This window comes from Dromaius novaehollandiae, chromosome 8, assembly GCF_036370855.1.
Source record: "Dromaius novaehollandiae isolate bDroNov1 chromosome 8, bDroNov1.hap1, whole genome shotgun sequence".
Lineage (NCBI taxonomy): Eukaryota > Metazoa > Chordata > Aves > Casuariiformes > Dromaiidae > Dromaius > Dromaius novaehollandiae.
Window position 1 is genome coordinate 29,842,589 of NC_088105.1, and position 19,069 is coordinate 29,861,657.

At 56.4% G+C, this 19,069-nt stretch overlaps 1 protein-coding gene across 5 annotated transcripts in view; it reads left to right on the plus strand.

Annotated features, from left to right (window-relative positions):
* The window catches only part of PTPRF (protein tyrosine phosphatase receptor type F), a 394,663-nt gene that overhangs the window by 372,768 nt on the left and 2,826 nt on the right, over positions 1 to 19,069 (plus strand). For all 5 annotated transcript variants that reach the window (XM_064516086.1, XM_064516084.1, XM_064516088.1 and 2 more), the window contains 9 exons: positions 1,768 to 1,891; positions 4,050 to 4,225; positions 9,455 to 9,574; positions 10,700 to 10,854; positions 12,185 to 12,470; positions 14,626 to 14,804; positions 17,097 to 17,223; positions 18,088 to 18,213; positions 18,831 to 18,985. In XM_064516086.1, coding sequence (XP_064372156.1) covers positions 1,768 to 1,891; positions 4,050 to 4,225; positions 9,455 to 9,574; positions 10,700 to 10,854; positions 12,185 to 12,470; positions 14,626 to 14,804; positions 17,097 to 17,223; positions 18,088 to 18,213; positions 18,831 to 18,985 — 1,448 coding nt within the window. The remainder of the gene's footprint in view (positions 1 to 1,767; positions 1,892 to 4,049; positions 4,226 to 9,454; positions 9,575 to 10,699; positions 10,855 to 12,184; positions 12,471 to 14,625; positions 14,805 to 17,096; positions 17,224 to 18,087; positions 18,214 to 18,830; positions 18,986 to 19,069) is intronic.

A 19,069-nucleotide genomic window follows, 5' to 3' on the forward strand; every position in this document is an offset into this window, starting at 1 on the left:
GGAGCATGCAAGGGCCGTGGCAGCCCAGCCGGCGGGTTTCCAGCCCGGAGCATTTCTGGCATTCGCCGCTCCCACCCACCCTGCCGCAGCGCCTCCGAGTGCTGCTGCTGCCTGCTTATTACTCTGATAATAGAAAATTATAGGTTTTCTGTGGGAAATGTCTATTTACATCCTACGTTTCCCAAACTGCCTATTAGCATCGCTGTGATGTCACATCCTCCTGTGCGTTTCCGTCAGCGCTGGCCTCTCTGCCTGCAGGCAGCCAGCGACGTGGGCCGTGTGGGGACGGGCCGCTGCTGCCCGGCCTGTGCCCTGCGCGTGCAGCAAGACCCATGGCACTGTCGCGGGGACGCAGGCAGTGTCTGCGCTCCACATCCGAGCTGGCTGCCACAACCTGCTGCCGGGCGTTGGAAAGCGTCTCCCTGACAGCGTGGGAGAGCACTGGGTGTCCCCGTGTGCATGGCTGGTGGGTGGCTGATGGGGCTGTGCCTCCCAGCTCAGCCTGGTGCCCATGGCTGAGCCACAGCAGACTGACTCACAGGTGTTTTGTTGCCTGAGAAACCTTCTGACATGGCTCTGCGCCAAGCGAGATGAATGCTGGTGCCTGCAGACAGAGTGATGTGCGGTGCTTCCCCTGGCCTGGCCTGTTTGCTCAGTACTTTTGCTCATGGCTAGCAAAGCTTCGGGGACCCTGAGTCAGAGCATGATTTTAAGAAGGCTTTGACTGTGTTGGAAATGTCGGGAGGGTGTTCGTGGGATGACTGATTGCTGGTAGTAGCTGCCTGCCCTGGGCCTGCCCGGAGCTGCATATGGAGAGCAAGTCCCTGCATGAGGCAGCTGTTTTACCTGGGTGCCTCTTCGATCTCTCTCTCACACACACCTCTGAGCCAGAGAGGCCATCCCATCCCAGACGAACGCTTTGGGGATGGTCCTTTTTCCCCTTGTTTTGTGCACCAACAAAGATGACAGCTGTGGGAAGGGGCTGCGTGGAGGAGAGCAGGGCTGGACACACGGAGACTGGCACGGCTGTGCTGGGCAGGCCACCAGGCACATGGCCCGTGGGAGGAAATACAGGCTGTGCAAGGCTAGCATTGCAGGCGGGATCATGATGTATGCTTTTCAGGCCATTGCATAGCACGTGGGCCTTAGGTCAAGATTTATAACCACGTCTCTTCTTCAGGTTTATAGTTCCTTGTCACTCTATTAACTCAGACGAGAGATGTTTACATTGCATAAGTAGCTGGAGCAGCAGATAGTAACCTATCAATTTTCATGACTGTTCCCTAGCAGAAGCTCATAGGCTCTCTTACAGGACACTAATACCCAAAGCTCCTGGGGCACAAGACACCCAGGGCTTGCTATATTTCAGGAGACTGCAGTTCAACAACTAATAAAACCGCTAGGTCAAGAACTGCACAGTCAGGTCCCCATGGAGTCTTGGCATGCAACCAAATTTCTGCTGGCGGGTAGCTCCAGAGGGAAAGATGAGCACAGAGCGAGAGCAGAGGTAGAACTACATCCGCAGCTGGCTGCCCCAGCGAGGGGGCCTTGGCCTCCAGGTCACAGGGAGACAGGTCCCACTGCTGTCTGGGAACTGGGCTTTAGTGTGGTCTGGCTTGACACAGCTGCTGGGGACACCCAAGGAAGCTGCATCTGGCCAGGGAAGGGGGATGTGGGAATGCAGATGCCCTTGCTGAAATGATGTGCCCTGCAGCGTCCCACTGTGCCGTAACCACTCCTGCCTCCTTCCCTCCCTCTCTTCCACAGTCCATAGATCCAGGACAGCAGTTCACCTGGGAGAACTCCAACCTGGAAGTGAATAAACCGAAAAACCGCTATGCAAACGTGATCGCGTATGACCACTCGCGTGTCATCCTGACCTCCATCGACGGTAAGAGAGGACTCCAGGGTGGGCACACCATCACCTCTGGGTGGCATGAAGGACAGCTGGGCAAGGATGCTTCTGTACACAGCGGGACAAGCGTATGCCCTTCCAACTACTGTGAAGAGGCATTCCCGCATGACGAAGGAGGGGGGTGCATATGTGGTCCCCCCACCCCAGGAAATGGCTGAACCTGGCAGTGACAGGAGACCTCGTCTTTCCCTATTTTCCACCAAGTAGGAGAAAACACCAAGAAACACATCTAGGCATCACCTTTGGCAAATGTATGTTTCTGGTTGGCAACAGAAAAGCTTCAGGAAGGGCTCTGCAGAACTGCTGCTGCTGCCAGTGCCAGCTGGGGTGTCTGAGGCAGCCCATTCCCTGGCCCCCGGGAGCCCTTCCCCTTGCTGTCGGCCCCACTGTGTGACTTCAGCTGCCTTCCTCAGCTCTGCTGGGCCCTCCGCTGAGAGGTCCTAAAGAGCAGGTTGGGGGCCTGTTCACCCTGCTGCTCTCTGTCCCAGCCTGGCTGCAGGGTGGCACCTTCCCCAGCACTGATTGGTGTTTGTCCCCAAGTAAGTGCCCAGAGCTGTGCAGGATGGGGGGGCCCTGGTGTTCACAGCACTGACCCCTGTGGCTCCACACTTGCAAAGGGGGCTGCAGGCTCTGGGATTCGGACTAGTGCCCGCTCGTAGTGCCTGCTCGTAGTCCCCTGGGAGGGAGCTGGAGTGCAGCGATGGGAGCCCTGGCTCACGCAAGCTCCCATTCCTGCCTGTTTTATAAGAACCCCTCTCCGGCGCCAGCACAGAGCCGCTTGTGGGCAGCGTGAGGAAGCTGCAGCTAATTGAATGGACCCCTGCTTGGGGAAAAGCCTAGGGCTTGGCTTTGCATGCAAGTTGTCCTACAGTCATGATGCTCTTTATCGTTATCTTGGGATAAAGTGTCTTTTCTAAGGCTAATGCGCCGCTCATCCTCTGTGGGAGGAGGAGGGGATCCGGCTGGTCCCTCATCAGCAGCCCTGCTGGCGGCAGCAGCTATGTGAGGGCATGGCATGGCTGGTCGTGGGCAAACCCCAGCAGACAGCTGTGGGGTGAGCACATAGGGGAATCCCTGTCCTCCAGCGTGGCTGAGTTGCTGTAAGTAGTGTCTGTGTCTTCCCGGGAACCGTTCCCAAAGCGCCCTGCCAGATGCTTCGCACCCATGCCAGGGGAGCCAGGCGCTGCACTCCAGCTGGTGCTGCCTCTCCCAGAGCTGCCAGCGCTTTGTTCCAGCTGGAGGCTGCTGGGACCTGTCGAAAATTCCCCAGGACAAAAGGGTGAGGGAGGAGACCCTCAACTTTATTTCCTTTCTCTAATGAAATGCAGACGTTCTCTCCTTGGGAGATGAGGAGACTTCCTGCTGCTTTTCCTCCCTGCAGCTGGTACTGAGCAGCCTGAGCAGCCCATGCTGAGCAGAGTTTGGAAACTCAGCCGTGGGCCAGCATTCTGCTGCATTTATTTAAGTAACTGTGTGTTTGCATTTTAAAGGCCTTTAAAAGAAAGTCCTTTCTTACAAGGTGCTGCAGGCAGGGTGGGAGCTGGAGCTGCCTCTGCCAGCCGGCAGCAGAGAAAGGTCTTACACTGGGCAGCAGAGGAAGGTCTTACACTGGGGAGGGTTTTGGTGGCGGTGAGAGGAAGATCTCAGGCTCCCCGTGGGGTGCTTTGCCCCGCAGGAGGGGTGGGAGGACGTTCTTTGCCGAACATCCTCTGCTCACAGATAGGAGCATGAAACTAATGAAGCAACAGCACTTTTAAGGGGTGCTGGAGGACCATAACAAATAGCTGGCGAATTTAAGACAATTATTTCAATCAGTTGCTTGGGGCCAAACGAGCTCCTTAATATTCCTGCCTGTGAACTTCCCTTTGCGTGCGGGTGGCAGCAGTCTCCTGGCTTTTATGCTGCCTGATTGTTCCTTGAATGTGCTGGTTACAAAGGGCTCTTCTTTGTTCAGGCACTGTCCCTGCACTGTGCAGGGTCCCTGGGAGAGATTCTGGCGTCACCCTGTACGGGAGACTTGTTAAGAGCCGTGTGAACGCGCCAGCCTCTTCCCTAGCCCCTGTGGCCCAGCAGCAGGATGAGTGCGGTGCTGCGTGCTGCCCCCAGAGTAACGCTTGGCCCTCTTTCTCCGCAGGGGTACCAGGGAGTGATTACATCAATGCCAACTACATCGACGGGTATCGAAAGCAGAATGCCTACATCGCCACGCAGGGACCGCTGCCGGAAACCCTCAGCGACTTCTGGAGGATGGTGTGGGAACAGAGAACAGCAACTATAGTCATGATGACCAGGCTGGAGGAGAAATCCAGGGTACATTGTGTGTTTCCTCTCTTTTCTGGAGCTGATAGTAGGAGCATGGCAGGGGGATGGGAACATATCACAGCGTAAAGAGAATCGGCTCAAACCCAGAGAGATGCAGGTCCCTTGTGGAGGCCACTGCTGCAGGCACCGCTGCAGGCTGCAGGCATTCCTCAGGCAGCCCAACCACCGCCCTGCAACAAATGCCTTCTGAATATCTCTTTTGGGGGCAAAAGGGAGGCAAAACCTGCTGTTGCTGTGCTACTCATTAGCCTCTGCCTTGCCTGCATGCATGCATGCACACCCATCCTTTTTCTGCCGGCAACGTTCGCTCCGGAGGGAGAGAGGGAAGCTCTGAAATGGGGAGCTGTTGACAGTTCCTGAAAGCCCAAGGGCTGTGTCCCAGAAGCTGAGAGCTGCTATGAGTAAGTGGTATCAGCAGCATCCTGCAGCTTGACAGGGCCCTGGTGTCCCTGGCAATGCAGGGGAATGGCTGACAGTCTCGCTGCAGCAACAAGAATAATTTGTGCCTTGTCCAATGACAACATGTATAAACAATCAGTTCATACTGCCAAGATTAGACATGCTGATGTAATAAGTGCAAAGCTGCCTGCAGACCATGGGGACAGCGTGGGGTGGAGAGGAGGGGGCAGGAGCCCTCGCTGTAGACGGTGCTTGTGGGGTCTGGTGACAGAGGTCCCTACTCGGTCCTTGAAGCTTGAGTACTCGCGGCTTGTAAGCTGTGACCGAAATGCTCATGTGCCCTGATGCACCCTTGGGCAAAGCCTGCCCAAGCAGGAGGCAGCTTCTGCCTCACGTGATTTGGTTTGTTCCTAAAAGTAAAATTTTAGCAGTGAGCGTTTGTGCTTGCAGAATATTTTAGTGTTGCCATGCCAACCACAGGAGAAGGGGCTGTGTGCTCAAGCTGTGAAGCACTGGTTATTTTTAGCCCAATAAGCTTGTTCTCTAGAAGCAGAAACCGTCAAGTTTGGGTTTAGCTGAAACTTTTGTCCGCATGCTCTCCCTCCGTTTCAAAGCCTTAGCACTGAAATGCTCGCAGGGGTGTCCCAGCCCACACTGGCTGGGAGGATGCAGCTGGAGCAGCACATCACTGTGGCAAAACAGGTCTGCCTTTCCTGCGTGTACAAAAATAGCCTTTGTTCGTGGGCTTCCCTAGCTCTACAAATGCCCTGCTGCCTGCAGGAGAAAAATGGTGCTCCCCGGAGGGAAGCTGTCTCTGGGGATCCAGCACCAGCTTGGCACTCCACTGCCCGGCTGTGCAGCCCTGCCTGCTCTCCCAAACGGCCGCGATCACCCACCCCAGCACAAGGGGAGGTACATAAGACCCACCGGCAGCTCGGGGCTAGGTGCAGGGGCCGAACCAGCAGCTTCGGAAGCTGCTGATCAGCCGCTCCACAGTGAGGGGTTGTATGGAGATTTTGCTCCTTTGTATTTCAGTGGTGGAAGGTTCATTTGGAGTATGAGGAAAAGCCCTTTTTGGTTGCCAAGTAAATCCGTGCCCAGAGTCCTGACTCACCTACCTTCTGGGCTGCTCGGTTGCAGGAAGGCACTCGCAGGTGCGTGTTTCTCTAAGGTGACAGGTTCCCTTCGACCCCCCAGGTGCTTGTCTTTGCCCGACACGTCCATGCGGCTGAGCTGTGTGTTAGCTCCCCTCAGCACGCTCCCTCTCGTGCCATCCCTTACTTACCGTCTGTGATACTGCTTTCTGTCCCAAATACAGTGCGTGCGGCCAGCCCTGGGCCAGGCTTTCAGCGGCGGGATGGGCCCTGCAAATCCCTGCCGCGGGCAGAGGCAGGCAGCCTGCCCAAGCGTGCCGCCCGGGGCATGAGCCCAGCCCCACGTCCGCTGCCCGGCTCTCAGCCTGCCTCTGCTGGGCTGGCGCCTTTGGCCCATGGCCAGCACTGATGAGAAAGGGGCCGTTTTCTCCAGCGCTGGTGGAGGTCGCTGCCGGAAAGGAGGGCTCCTGGTAGAGGCAGTGGGGTGGCCCAGCTGCTCCTGAGCTGCAGCAGCCCCACGTGGACCATGGGACTTCTGTAGAGGGAGCAGAGCAAAGGCTCTTCCCTGGAGAGCTGCAATGGGATTGCTTGGCCCGGAGGTGCCTCGTGATACCCATTTACGGCAGGATCCCAGTAGGGAGCTGGTATTTGGACACACAGATCACTTCTCTGTTTGCATTTTCTCTGTTTTTTTGTTGGCTTCTCCAGCATCCTCCACAGCAACCTGCCTGCTCTCCCTGTCCTCGTTCCCCTTTGGTGATGGTACTGAGAGCTTGCTTAGGAGCACACGTTTCTGGGATTGAGAAAAATCCCAGTCACTTTCCATCGCTGCTGGCTTTCAACATGAGCCCCTGTTTTGCAGTTTACTCCACTCCGCAGCCTTCAAGCCTGATCTAATGCAACCACACAGTCCCCTTGGATCCCTGCAGTGTCGCTGCCTGCTAAGGTCCGTGGGATGCCATGGGACAGCACTGCTCCAGGCGTGGGCACTGCACTGCGTTACCGCTGGTGACCTTACTTGTCAGGCCCCTTGCCAAAGGGCTCTGGGGCAGCGCAGAGCATGTCTCCGCTGCGGAGCCTGGGGCCAGGCAGCCGGGCTGTGTGGTGAGGTGCCCGGCACAGGGCAGGCTCTGCCTCCTCCCCGAGTGAGCCCTGCACATCCCCCTTAGCACTGCTGTGCGTAGATAAGCCGGCCGGGCCCAGCAGCAGCTTTGCGGCCCTGTGGGGCTGACAGTGCTTTAAAGGGCTCCTGAGCTGCAGGGGGAAAAAATCTTTAAAGAGCATTGGCTTTTATGGTCTGCAATTTCAGCTGGCTTGATGGTCCAAATCATCCTCCCTTTTTCATGTTTTCACAAAGCGAGAGGCACATAAAGGATAGAAATGGCTGGATTGTGCAATTTAGCTGCCTTCAAAGCTTTACAATCAGTTTCAGAATCATTTGGTGGTGGTTCAGAAACACACATTGTAGATTAGCTTTCCCGGAGCCCGGAGTCCTAGCCCGGGTGCGTAGCACGAGGGCAATGTTAAAGCAGAATTTCTCCCACCGTGGGCAATCCCCAAGAGCCCGAGCAGAGCCGGGCCGGAGGGAGGTCTCCCAGAGCAGCACAGTGGCTTGTTCTCTCCCAGCTCCGAGCACCAAGCGGCAGCTCTGGGCTGTGATCTGCGTTTGCACTTCGTGCCTCCGGGCAGGGGTGTAAAGGTGGGCTGGTCGTGAAGGGATCCGAGAGAGAAGGGGCCTGGCAGCCCCATGCTGTCCCGCTCAGCCGTCTTGCTGGTGGTGAAGCCATCTGGAGCTGGCAAGCTGGGCCGGGAGCAGAGCAGAGCACTCCAGCTGAAGAGGGGTGCCCGGCTGCTCCCGGGCGCTGGGCAGCGGAAGGGAGGGCCAGCAGCCACTCAGCAAAGCCGCGATAAATGGCTGTTCAGGACATTGCTGTGCTCCTTAAGTTAATGAGAAACAAGCACTGCCAGAAGAAAACATCTCTTATCTGCTTTAGTGCCACAGTGCATCGGCTTCAGCATAAAATTTACAGAGCTTGAAAATGGGGCATAAACATTATGGGTAAATTTGGCAGAAAATGTGACTGACTCTTATCTGGTCATGAATAAATAATTTTCAATTACCAGCCCAGGCACTGCTATTATCCCTCGCAGGGAACTCCTCTGAAGTTTGTTTTGTGCTCGTGCAAACACAGCGCCGCAGCCGGCGCGTGGCGGGGAGGGGAGCCGCTCGCCCAGAGGTGGCAGGCCATGGGGAGGCGGCCGCGCAGCGAGGCCTAGCGGGGGCCCAGCGCACTGCGAGCACTCTGGCTGCGAGCGCACACCTGAGCCCGCGGAGCGGCTGCGAGAGCGGGTGGCCACGGAGCAGGGGGAGAAGTGCTGCTCCGAGTCCTGCCCCGCACAGGGCTGGGGGGGGCTGGAGACCACCCCAACTCCTCCAGCCCCGTCAGGCAGCCTTGCTGCGGGCACTTCGGCCAAGGGACCACTTTGCGAGCCCAGACTCAAAAAGTCAGGGGCAGCTGCAGCCCCTGGGACCAGGGATGCAGCACAGCAGTAGCTCCAGTGCTGGAGCTGGGCTCTTTGCTCTTACCAACCCCACCCTGCTTAAAGCATCTTCAATTAAAAGGCAGAACTCCATTGATTTCTAATTAAGCCTGTTGTTTCCCATCCCACACACTCCCCTGTAAACACGCTCAGCTAATAATTAAGTTTACTATTCCTTGACAAGCACAGATGATCTTCCATTCACTCCTCTCTCCTAGGGCGGGAAGGCATTTTCGGTGGTGCGCGCTTGGGTGGGAGGGAAGCCTTGCTGCTGTCAGCCCGGCGCTGCGGCTCCGCGTAGCAGGGGAGCCGGGCACCAGGTTCACCAGGGAGCTCTGGGTGCTGAATTAAAGAGGGAGCTAGGGCTGGAGACCACAAAACTGGAGGAGTAGTTTGTAAACGCAGAGCTGCGAATAGCCGAGGGGGAGGAGGGCACGGAGGGCAGGCGAGCAGGGAGGGCTTGGCGGGGAGAGGAAGGGGGCAGCGGGTTGGGGCGCTGGCCCGGGGTAGGGCTCTGCACCCGGCTTGCCGCAGGAGCTGTGACTGGTAGCTCAAACTGCCCTGGCGTCTGGTCTGCGGGGCTGGGGGTCTGGTCCACGTGCCTGGTCCACATGCCTGGCAGGGCTGGGGGTCCCCAGGGAGCAGCGGTGTCTGTAATGGGGCAGTGCGTGCCGCCTCTAGGAAACGGTTTAAGGGGTGGTTTTGCCACGGGCTGAGTCTTGTCGCAGAGGGAAGAGAAGTCATGGCTGGGTCTGAGTTTGCATCTGTGCCTTGCTGTGGAGCAATTTTGGAAGCAGATGGGAGATTTGGATTTCAAGGGATGCAGCACCTGCCAGAAGGGCAGGCCGGCACTTCTCGAGGATGTGCAGTGCACTCGAGCTCGTGGCGGTGCAAGAAGGGTGTCAGGGCTCAGCCCAGCAGGTGCAGCGCCCAGGCCGGAGGTCTGGCCGTCGGCTGGATCCCCTCTGTCACCAGGGTGGCTTGCTGTCCGGGGGCATGCTGGCAGGGACCCCATGGGGCCGGGGGTGTTGCGGGGGAAGGTTGTGCCTTCTCTGCACCCCACACTCCCTTGCACAGTGAGTCCTTTCTGCTGTTGCCCTTTGGAGGGCAGAGCCCTGTTCCTCTCCGCCAGATGCCCTAGCTGGCAGCCCAGTGGTGACCCTTTCTCCTCTCCTTCCTGTAGGTGAAGTGTGACCAGTACTGGCCGAGCCGGGGTACGGAAACCTATGGGATGATCCAGGTCACTCTGCTGGACACAGTCGAGCTGGCGACCTACACCGTCCGGACCTTTGCACTGTACAAGGTATGGCGCTGGCTCAGGCTGTTTGCGCCGTGGGTAGTGTGCAGGCGGTGCGGTGGCCAGGCCCTTGTGCCACTGCCAGATGCTGCAGGACGCTGCACAGCTCGCGGGCAGGGGAAGCCGGCTGCGCCTGCCTCAGCCGGCTGTGCGGCTAGTCACGCGTGGGCCGTCTCTCGCAGCTGGACTGCAGCGGGAGACCGGCTGCTAGTTGTACATCCGACCGCTGCTGGATTTTGGCCAGGACACCTGATGCTCTCCCGTACGCGTGCAGACCCTGCGATGGGGCCGCAGAGCAAAGGCCGTGCTTGCCTCTGGCGAGTGTACATGTAACAGCTGTCCTCCCATTAGAGAGACAACATAGGAAGCAGGGAATTTTTAGCACTCCTGTCACTAATAATGCAAATGGAGGGGCCGTGCTGACGTGCGTGCCCTTCTCTCCTGCCTGCTGCGCACCTCATTAGTGTTTGGAAATCCCAGGGGCCAGCGCTAGCAGCAGCGTGTCGCAGCAATGCAAACAGCTTCTGTGCGTGACTAAGTCTGGGCCCTGCTGGCTGACAGCGCAGGAGGGTCGTGGCCGGGACCCACTTACTCCCCAGAAAGGCATCTCGCCCCCAGCAGTCACCCAGCCAGTCCTACCACATAGCTGCATGCATCACCCAACTATGCTGACACAGGAGAAGGGCAACCGCTGCAGATGCGGGACTGATCCAGCCATCCTGTAGAGACCCTGTGATATGGAGGAGCAGAGAGCAAACCTGCTGCTGTGGCCTTTCTGTGGCCAGTGCCCATTTTTCCCTGGGCATGTGGCGAGTGCAAGGGCAGTGACCCCGTGCTGTGCAGAGCGGAGTCATTCCCCCTTCCTGCCAGACTGCTCCATCCTGCAGAGCTGCTCTGCTGTCAGCATCAGCTGGCTTTCCACAGCTTCATCACCTGGCCTTTTCCATGGAGCATCCATGGGTATGGAGGCCTTGCAAGGAGCCTGTACTCCGCCTCCAAATTTTCACTGGCAAAAGCCCTATACGTGCAGGAGCACGCACGCTGCTAAACGCCTGCTGTTACCCCATCAGAGAGTTCCCTTCCCAGGATGAGACTTCACACACTAAACTCTTGTTGAACTTTCTTCACCAGAATGGCTCCAGCGAGAAGCGAGAACTGCGACAGTTCCAGTTCATGGCTTGGCCTGACCACGGGGTACCAGAATACCCTACCCCCATCCTAGCTTTCCTGCGACGGGTCAAGGCCTGTAACCCACCAGATGCTGGGCCCATGGTTGTCCATTGCAGGTAGGTCTGTGTTTGCAAAACTGCACCTGGGCACATGCCTTCTGGCTACAGGAGACTTGAGTTGTCCAGCTAAAAGTGGTGACTCTTCTTCCTGCAGGGAAGGTTACATGGTAGCATAACCCTCGCAGCATACGTAGTCGGGGAACAGGTCAGTAGCTAGTGGCAGCAACACAGTGGTGAAATTTGTATTGCTGCTGCTCTGTCAGATTAGACAGTGCTGCTCTACAGAGGGCCTCAGAACACTCTTTTTCTTCTTGCAAAAGAGCAAGCAGAGTTTAAAAATAACATGAATGTGCTCAGCATATGTGTGTGGTACTTTTCAGAGGTACAGCGTGGACAGACATGCATGCAGCTACCTCTGCAAATGTTCATGCATAGTATTTACAGTAGAACTCTTCGGCAGGGTAGAAGGGGGGCTCTTTCAGTGAAAATATTAGTCTGCTAAGGTTCAGCATCTTTTCTCGCCTGAGATTTATTTATACCAGCCAAGTGGGGACCATTACTAAGCAAACCACTCCATCATTGCTATTCCAGCATACACCTTACCAGCAGTGTTTAATACTCTTCTTTCATGCTCTGTTTCAGATGGGAGTGAGGCATAATTAATGCACAAACAAGCTGTATTAAAGCCCTGTTAAGGATCTGTCTTGCACCATAAATGAGGAAATGTCCATCTTCATATTTCTCCCTATGTTACATGTCAAGACAGCATATCTCTTGTTTTGGGGGTGCTCTGGGGCTGAGCAGTTTGAGGATTGCTACTGCTTTTCCGACAGACACAGAAAGGTGTCTAGTGCTTAAGCAAAATGCATAGTGTAAAAATGCATGACCTCTCTCCCCTTTCGGCTTTTCTCTCTAGGTTTGGCTCTCTTTTTTTCTGGGTTAGGAAACAGTGACTGAGATTAGGGAAGAAGCAGGCTTGAAATTGTGGGCTTCACTGGTACCAGGGCCCAGCCTGGATTCCAGGTCTTCTGACTCCATGGACATGTACACTGTCACTCTCCCGTGTGCTAAACACATTTCTCCTTCCCCGGTGAAGGTGCTGCCAGCCACTGCCTGGACCGGCATAATGGTACCATGTCCTTTGTGCTCCGCCAGTGGAAGGGAGACAACAGAAGGGCTGAGTTGCCTCCCGCACTCTCCCATACCTGTCTCCCTTCTCCTGCCACCTCTTGTTTGCTGCTCAGCTCATCTGCCTTTAGCGCAGGGAGCACCCTTTGCTCTGCTTTTGTGCACTCTGGGGTCCAGGTGTTCTCTTAAGTGGCAGCGGAGCTGGCGTGGTGTCTGTAGGAGGCAGCGTCACTTCAGGCCACGTGCTTTGTTCCCTCAGTGCTGGCGTGGGCCGAACTGGTTGCTTCATTGTCATTGATGCCATGCTGGAGCGGATGAAGCACGAGAAAACAGTGGACATCTACGGCCACGTGACATGCATGCGCTCGCAGCGCAACTACATGGTGCAGACAGAGGACCAATACATCTTCATCCACGAGGCCTTGCTGGAGGCAGCAACGTGTGGTAATACCGAGGTGCCTGCTCGCAACCTCTTTGCTCACATTCAGAAGCTGACCCAGGTCCCGCCAGGCGAGAGCGTTACTGCAATGGAGCTGGAGTTCAAGGTTGGTGGCAGAGCCCTAGCACCCACTTCCCCAGGGCCATGTCCCTGCCCACATAGCCCCACTGAGCAGCTTATCCAGGGGATGGGAGAGGAGAGCCAGGGATTTTTGCATACACAGTTACTCATTTGTACGTTTCTAAACCAGGTAGGCAGTGATTTAAAATACATTCAAATTGTAAAGCTTGTATTGGCCATGGTCGCTCCCGGATTGGCAGTTTCTGGGGAGAATATAAAAGGCAGATGGATGCGCAGTTCGCAGCAGCACGTTGAGCTCTAGGTTCATTGTGCGGCAGGAGCTGCATCTGAAATCAGATGCAGATCGTGTTAGTGATAATTGATGTTACTGTGAACAACTTGTCTGGAAACGGCTCCAATTTAAATATGTGAGACGTTTATAGTCTCATCTCTTCAATGCTGAGCTCTGTTATCCTTTAACCATCTAGACACCAAGCCTCAGTATCCAGAATTGGTGAAGGCAGTGTTTTAAGGCATACTGGTTTTAAAAAGCTAGGCCCACGTTTTGCTGTGTTTGTCCGTGACCACCCGTTGCGTATATTTATTACAACCTTGGAGATGGAAAACAGCTCTGGTAAGCACCCATGTCCTCAGACGAGGTGCATTAGTCCAGTGAACTCATGCAAGGGAATACATTTCATGCAGGGAGGCAGCAGACCATGCAGGTCTCAAAACGAACTGCAGCAATACAGCTTCACCCTGGGAATTCCCACCAAATGATAAAGGAGGAGGAGAAGCAAAATATTGACTTTCTACATAAACTGAGAAAGACAGAGCAACTTTGTCCTGCGGTCACCAGAGCTGCTAGTGCCCAGGGCTTGGACAGTAGAAGTATCTCCACAGACCAAGGGAGCTACTTCTCTCAAAAGAACAGAAAAATTCACAGAGTTGTGTATGTGTAGGAAGGAAGGTATTGGATGGGGAGAGGACAGGAGGGTATTCATGCATCTGCAAGGCTCACCTCCTGGGCTCTGAGGTGAAAACTCTTTAATCCAGCATCTCCTCCTTTTGCACGTGTGTGTGTGTGCGTATGAGAGAGAGAGGGGGAGATTTACATGTCACACTTACAGTGTCAGAACCCTGTGTGCTGCATTTGTGTCACATGGTGACACCTTCCCTGAGAAACGCCTCAAGGGACCCACAGAATTAGGTTCAACTTTGGTGACTGTTCTAAGAATGAACGAACTTTGGAACAGTAATAAAACTTGGCTGCTTCTGCACCCTGATAGTGCCCCCATACGTACTGCATAGGAAACCCTGGGGAGCAGGATACGGGAGGGTCTCGCGTGGCTGCATCGCTCCCCAGAGAGCAACCCAGTCCTCCCACATTGAGCCTCTGCCACACACAGCGAGAATGGCAGCTCGAGAGACGTTGTAGAAAGTCCTTTGTTAAAAGAGAAAAGAAAAAAAGGGAAAAGGAGCAACTTTTGTTTGAACATTTCTGCCAGCAAACCTAGGTAACACATTTACCATGACTCCAGCTTGCAAGGCTCAAAGAGAACCATAAAATGTCTCACAGGAACCCAAAATAGATCTTTGTTGCCTAAAAACGTCACAAGTTTCACATTTTTCTTGGGCTCTTCTGGGGTGAGAAGTAAATAGCATGACTTTGTTGGGGGATAGAAAGCCTTCCTTCCCTGACAGGACTGAGCCTGTATCCCTCATTCAGCAAGGTGCCCAGCTTCATGTCCTGGCCCTCTGTGGGTCAGAGAGCTGGTGTGGGTCTCTGATGTGCTTTGGGGCTGCACTAGCATGTCAGTGCAGGCGACCCCCCCCATGATGCTCCTGGAGGGGAGCTGCTGGTACCTGCAGCTGTGCCTTGAAAGCCAGCAACAAGGCCACGCCATAGCTAGGTGTAGGATGGTCCACGGCAGAGGGGCCGATGCTTTACCGAAAAATGGACTGATTTGGTATGAAATGGAGCAGGCAGGTGCAGCCTACATCCTTGTAACATGATGGCAGAGCCCTCCATCTGGCTCAGAAAGACCTGCTCCTCAGGGGCTGTCCCTCCACAAGAGCACGGCCATGCTGCCCCGGGCGCCTCCTGCCTGCCCTGCTCCCCCTGTGTCCAGAGCTCCGATTTCACCCCCCCGGTTGCTGCGTCCCCAGCCTGGGTTCTGACTGGTCTCTTCTGCTTTCAGCTGCTGGCCAACTCTAAAGCACATACCTCACGTTTCATCAGTGCCAACCTCCCATGCAACAAATTCAAGAACCGCCTCGTGAACATCATGCCATACGAGCTGACGAGAGTCTGTCTGCAGCCCATCCGGGGTGTGGAGGGTTCTGATTACATCAACGCCAGCTTCATAGATGGATACAGGTAAGGGCCACCTTAGCCCTTCCTTCCTGCTTGGGAACCTGAGCAGAGTTGCCTGCTCCTCTTTGCTGAGGACTGGCCCTGATAGCCTGGAAGTATGTTGGGGATCACTTTGCTGCATTTTATCTATCTACATCCTCTCAGAAGCTCCAGTGCTAGCTACCATGTGTGAAGACTGCTAGCAAGTGAGAGCTGCCAGGCTTGCTCGTATTGTGGCAGACAGATGCCCACATGGCTGAGGCAGGAGGCTGTGCTGGCTCCTGCAGTGGTTTACAGGACCTTCTGCTAGATATCCCTGGCATGCATTTTGCATCTGTGGCATCTGGTATAAACCTGTCCCCCTTCAACTAGCAACTACAGAGGGGGGGTGCTTGCAGCAGAAGCCCAAGGCTCCTTGTCCCACATCTTGATTTTGTGGTTTCTGTGGATCCTCAGGCAGAGCTGCTGTTGGACATTGGGGAGCCCATCACCAGGTTCTGCTCCCCAAGAGACCTTTTAAACAGCATGAACTGAGATCTTGTGGAGGAATAATACAGTTTCTCTGTCTAAACGCTGGCATCACATTCTTGAACGCCAAGTGCCAGGAGAGGAGAATGCAGGGCAAGAGCCCAGTGGCCACATGTCCTTCCAAACTTGTTCCCTGGGCAGTAATCCAGACCAGCCATTGAATCCTGACAGCGCGCACACAGGGCTTATGCCTGTGATTCTCTGTGCACCATCACGGTAGGGTCACCCAGCCTACAATTGGGGAATGCAGCGATGAGGCAGGGACCCCTCCAGCACAGCTCTGCTCAAATGCTGCTCATGGGCTGGTGACCTCCCAGCAGCAAAAGGCATTGCCAAAGGGAACAGATGTCGGTGCATCCAGGTTAGTGGCTCTTTGCCTCCTTCTCTGCTCCAGCAGCTGAGCCCAGGAAGGGTTCCCAGAGGGGAGGACTACATGGAAGCCAGAACGGACAGGAGCAGCAGGGGAGCTGCCCTGTAAGCATCTCAATGCAGCAAGGTGGCAGCAAGGCAGGCTCCCAGGATGGGACCGTGTAATGGGGAAGGACAAAGGGGCTGGGGAAAAGCTGTCACAGAGCAGCCTCCGCTCCCTCCTGCCCGGGTGGCTGCGAGCTGTGCAGCATCGCATCGTTAGTGTGACCACCTACCCCGGGCAGCCTGGAGTCTGGCAGGCAGGCTGCAGCCTCCGTGTCTTGTCTCCACAGCCGATGAAGAGCGATGCTGGTTTCTCTGTTTGGCCGTGCTGTGGAGGGAGGGCTGCCAGCACGGCAGGTGGTAGCATTTCATGTGCTACCTATCCCATCCCCAAAGAGCTCTGTTATCTCTTCCTGTCCTTTGCTCTGAACCAAGCAATCTTCCTCGGTGTTATCTAAAGAGATCAGCTGGCCCCAGGTCCTGCAGACGTCACTGATGCTGCATCTTTATTAGCTCTTTTGTTTCTTGGTGCACCTCCACTCTCTGCTTTTTATCATGTCTTATAAATCCACCTTGAAGCAGCCCCTGTCTTCATCCCGCACATTACAGCTGTCCCGCAGCACGTTCATTAATTTTTAGCACCAGTGGAGAGATGAAATGCTAGATGTGCAGATGCCACCCCTCATCGTGCGGGCTCCAGCGCCCCGTGGTGGCGAAGCAGGCCCGCAGTCACAGCCCGCCGTGCGGCGCCGGAGCCCTGCTCTTGCAGCCGGCCACATGGCAAGCGAAGCGCCAGCCAGCTGGGGAACCGACATACCACCACTGGCCCCTCTCGGAGTAACCTTTAATCTGCTCCAGCCATGCCCCACTTCATCTCTTTTTCCCTGCTCCTAGGCACTGCCACCTGCTTGGTGCCGCTAACCCAAACTGGTGGGAGAGCAGATCCCGGGCCAGCAGGGAGAGGCGGCAGCCTCAGTGTTTTAGAGCGATGCTCTAGGAGAGACAGGTTGTTCCCAGGGCTGCCAGCACCCGCCAGCTTTCCCTCAGGGGAACGGGCCCTGCTGTCTTCCAGCACTGGGTGACTGGCTGGGCTGGTGACACTGTCACCCCAGCAAGGTCTGGCAGCCTTACTGGATCCTGTGCCAGGTTGTGCCCTCTGTGTCTGTGGTGAGCACTCAGAGGACACGTGCTGGGTAGGTTCATCCCTTGCACAGAGTCCATGGTCCAGCCCTAGAGACCCGTCTCCTGTGGCCACATTGTCAGTTCTGCCTCCCCTCTGCACAGAGCCGCCCACCTGCAGCTCTCCAAGCAGGCCGCCCCGAGGGCAGGCTGTTGGCCATCCCAGAGCTGGTCTGAACACCATCTTGTTTGTCACAGGCAGCAGAAGGCCTACATCGCCACGCAAGGACCACTGGCGGAGACCACAGAGGATTTCTGGCGGATGCTCTGGGAGCACAACTCCACCATCGTGGTGATGTTGACAAAGCTGCGCGAGATGGGCCGGGTATGAATCGCGCCTGGGGGAGAGGGGGGCTGTGTGGCTGCTGTCCATGTACACAGGTGCTCAGCCCACTGCAGTCACCCTAACCCTAACCCTGGTGTCCTGGTGGCTGAGGGCAGCTCCAAGACATGTGGCCCAAGAGAGGGGATCCCCTCTGTTCCCGTCCCCTCTGGGGCTGGAGGGAGGCCCTGGCTCTTGATCTCCCAAAGAAGAGGGGTGTTTCTGTGTCCCTGGCCACGCAAGGAGACTCAGACCACTGACTGTGCAGACTCCAAAGCTCTTGCTGGCAGCAAGGGATGTGCCAGGTGGGATTGCACAGGATGGGGAAGCCTCATGGGGGTGGTGCTGATCCCAGCCCTGGTGGCACAGCAAGGTGGGCAGTACCCTGCCTGGCCTGGGAGCTCCGCCAGCACCCCAGCCTGCCTGGTGGCGCTCGTCTGATAGCACACAGCATGCTCTGGGTTATCCTGTGCGTGTGGGTCACTCCTGCCCTCCTCTGCCCCGGCCTCTCAGCTTGCACCCACTGCGTCTGGCAGCATCACCGCTGTGCAGACTGCTGCGTGCTGCAGCTGGGCTGCAAGAGCCAGCTCTCGTTGCAGACTTCAGAGATGAGACTCTGAACAGAGCAAAGAACAAAGAGCAAGGGCTGAGCCCTGCGTCCCTCCAGGGAGTGGTGGGGCAACGTGCATGGTAGAGTGTGCGTGCCTGGAGGAGCCTGCCCTGCATGGATAGCCACCGCAGACCGCTGCCAGCACCAGTGTCCCATGGCAGGTCCTGCTGCCTCACAGCCACGTACGCTCCCAAGGAGCAGGGGGGAGGAGAGAGAGCTTGTCAATGTTAACATCTCACCATGCTCCTCACCCACAGGAGAAGTGCCATCAGTACTGGCCCGCGGAGCGCTCTGCCCGGTACCAGTACTTCGTGGTTGACCCCATGGCAGAGTACAACATGCCACAGTACATCCTGCGGGAGTTCAAGGTCACAGATGCCAGGGTGAGTGCAGCTTCTGGCTCCCTGGCTCCAGCATCTCTGCCCCACCTCTGCATGCCCCAGCCTGCGAGGGGAGTGTGCAGCAGCTCCCAGAGCGACCGGAAAGCAATGCGCCGTCTAGCCCTGCAGACAGCTGGAGCTGCTGCCCAGCCCCTGCTGCCCTTCTCACCACAAGTTCCTTTCTTGCTGGCTGTGTCACACCTGGGGAGCCGCTCGCTGATCCCTATCAGCATCAGACCCTGCTTTGCCTGTGTGACACACATACGGGCAACTGTTTAACACTGACTCCCCAGCAACTGGAGTCTGTGTGCAGCATCTGACCAGGCACAGGACCTTATGTGACAGCAAATGCTGTCCTGTGCTGGAGCTGGGCCACATACAGGACCAGGACAGTGACTCAGTGGACCCCGTGGGTGCCCAAAGGCCCTGCTCAGCTCAGCCACCCAGGTGTGGTGAGGCTGCAAGATCTACCTGGGCTCACCTGTGGCCTATCCACCCTCCTGCCTGGCCTGGGCCAGGGAGTCTGGGAGCAGGTCAGCAGCACCAGCTTTGAGGTGAGCAAGATCAGACCCTTTTGCTGTCTCCCCCATGATTTGTGTATAACACCCTTGTGCCCACAGGACGGCCAGTCACGGACCATCCGCCAGTTCCAGTTCACAGACTGGCCTGAGCAGGGAGTGCCAAAGACAGGAGAGGGCTTCATCGACTTCATCGGGCAGGTGCACAAGACCAAGGAGCAGTTCGGGCAGGATGGGCCCATCACGGTGCACTGCAGGTGAGTGGGGGCAGATCAGCACCCACCTCCACCCTGATCACAGCCCACAGAGATTTCCCCCACCCACATTCAGCCTGGCTGCTG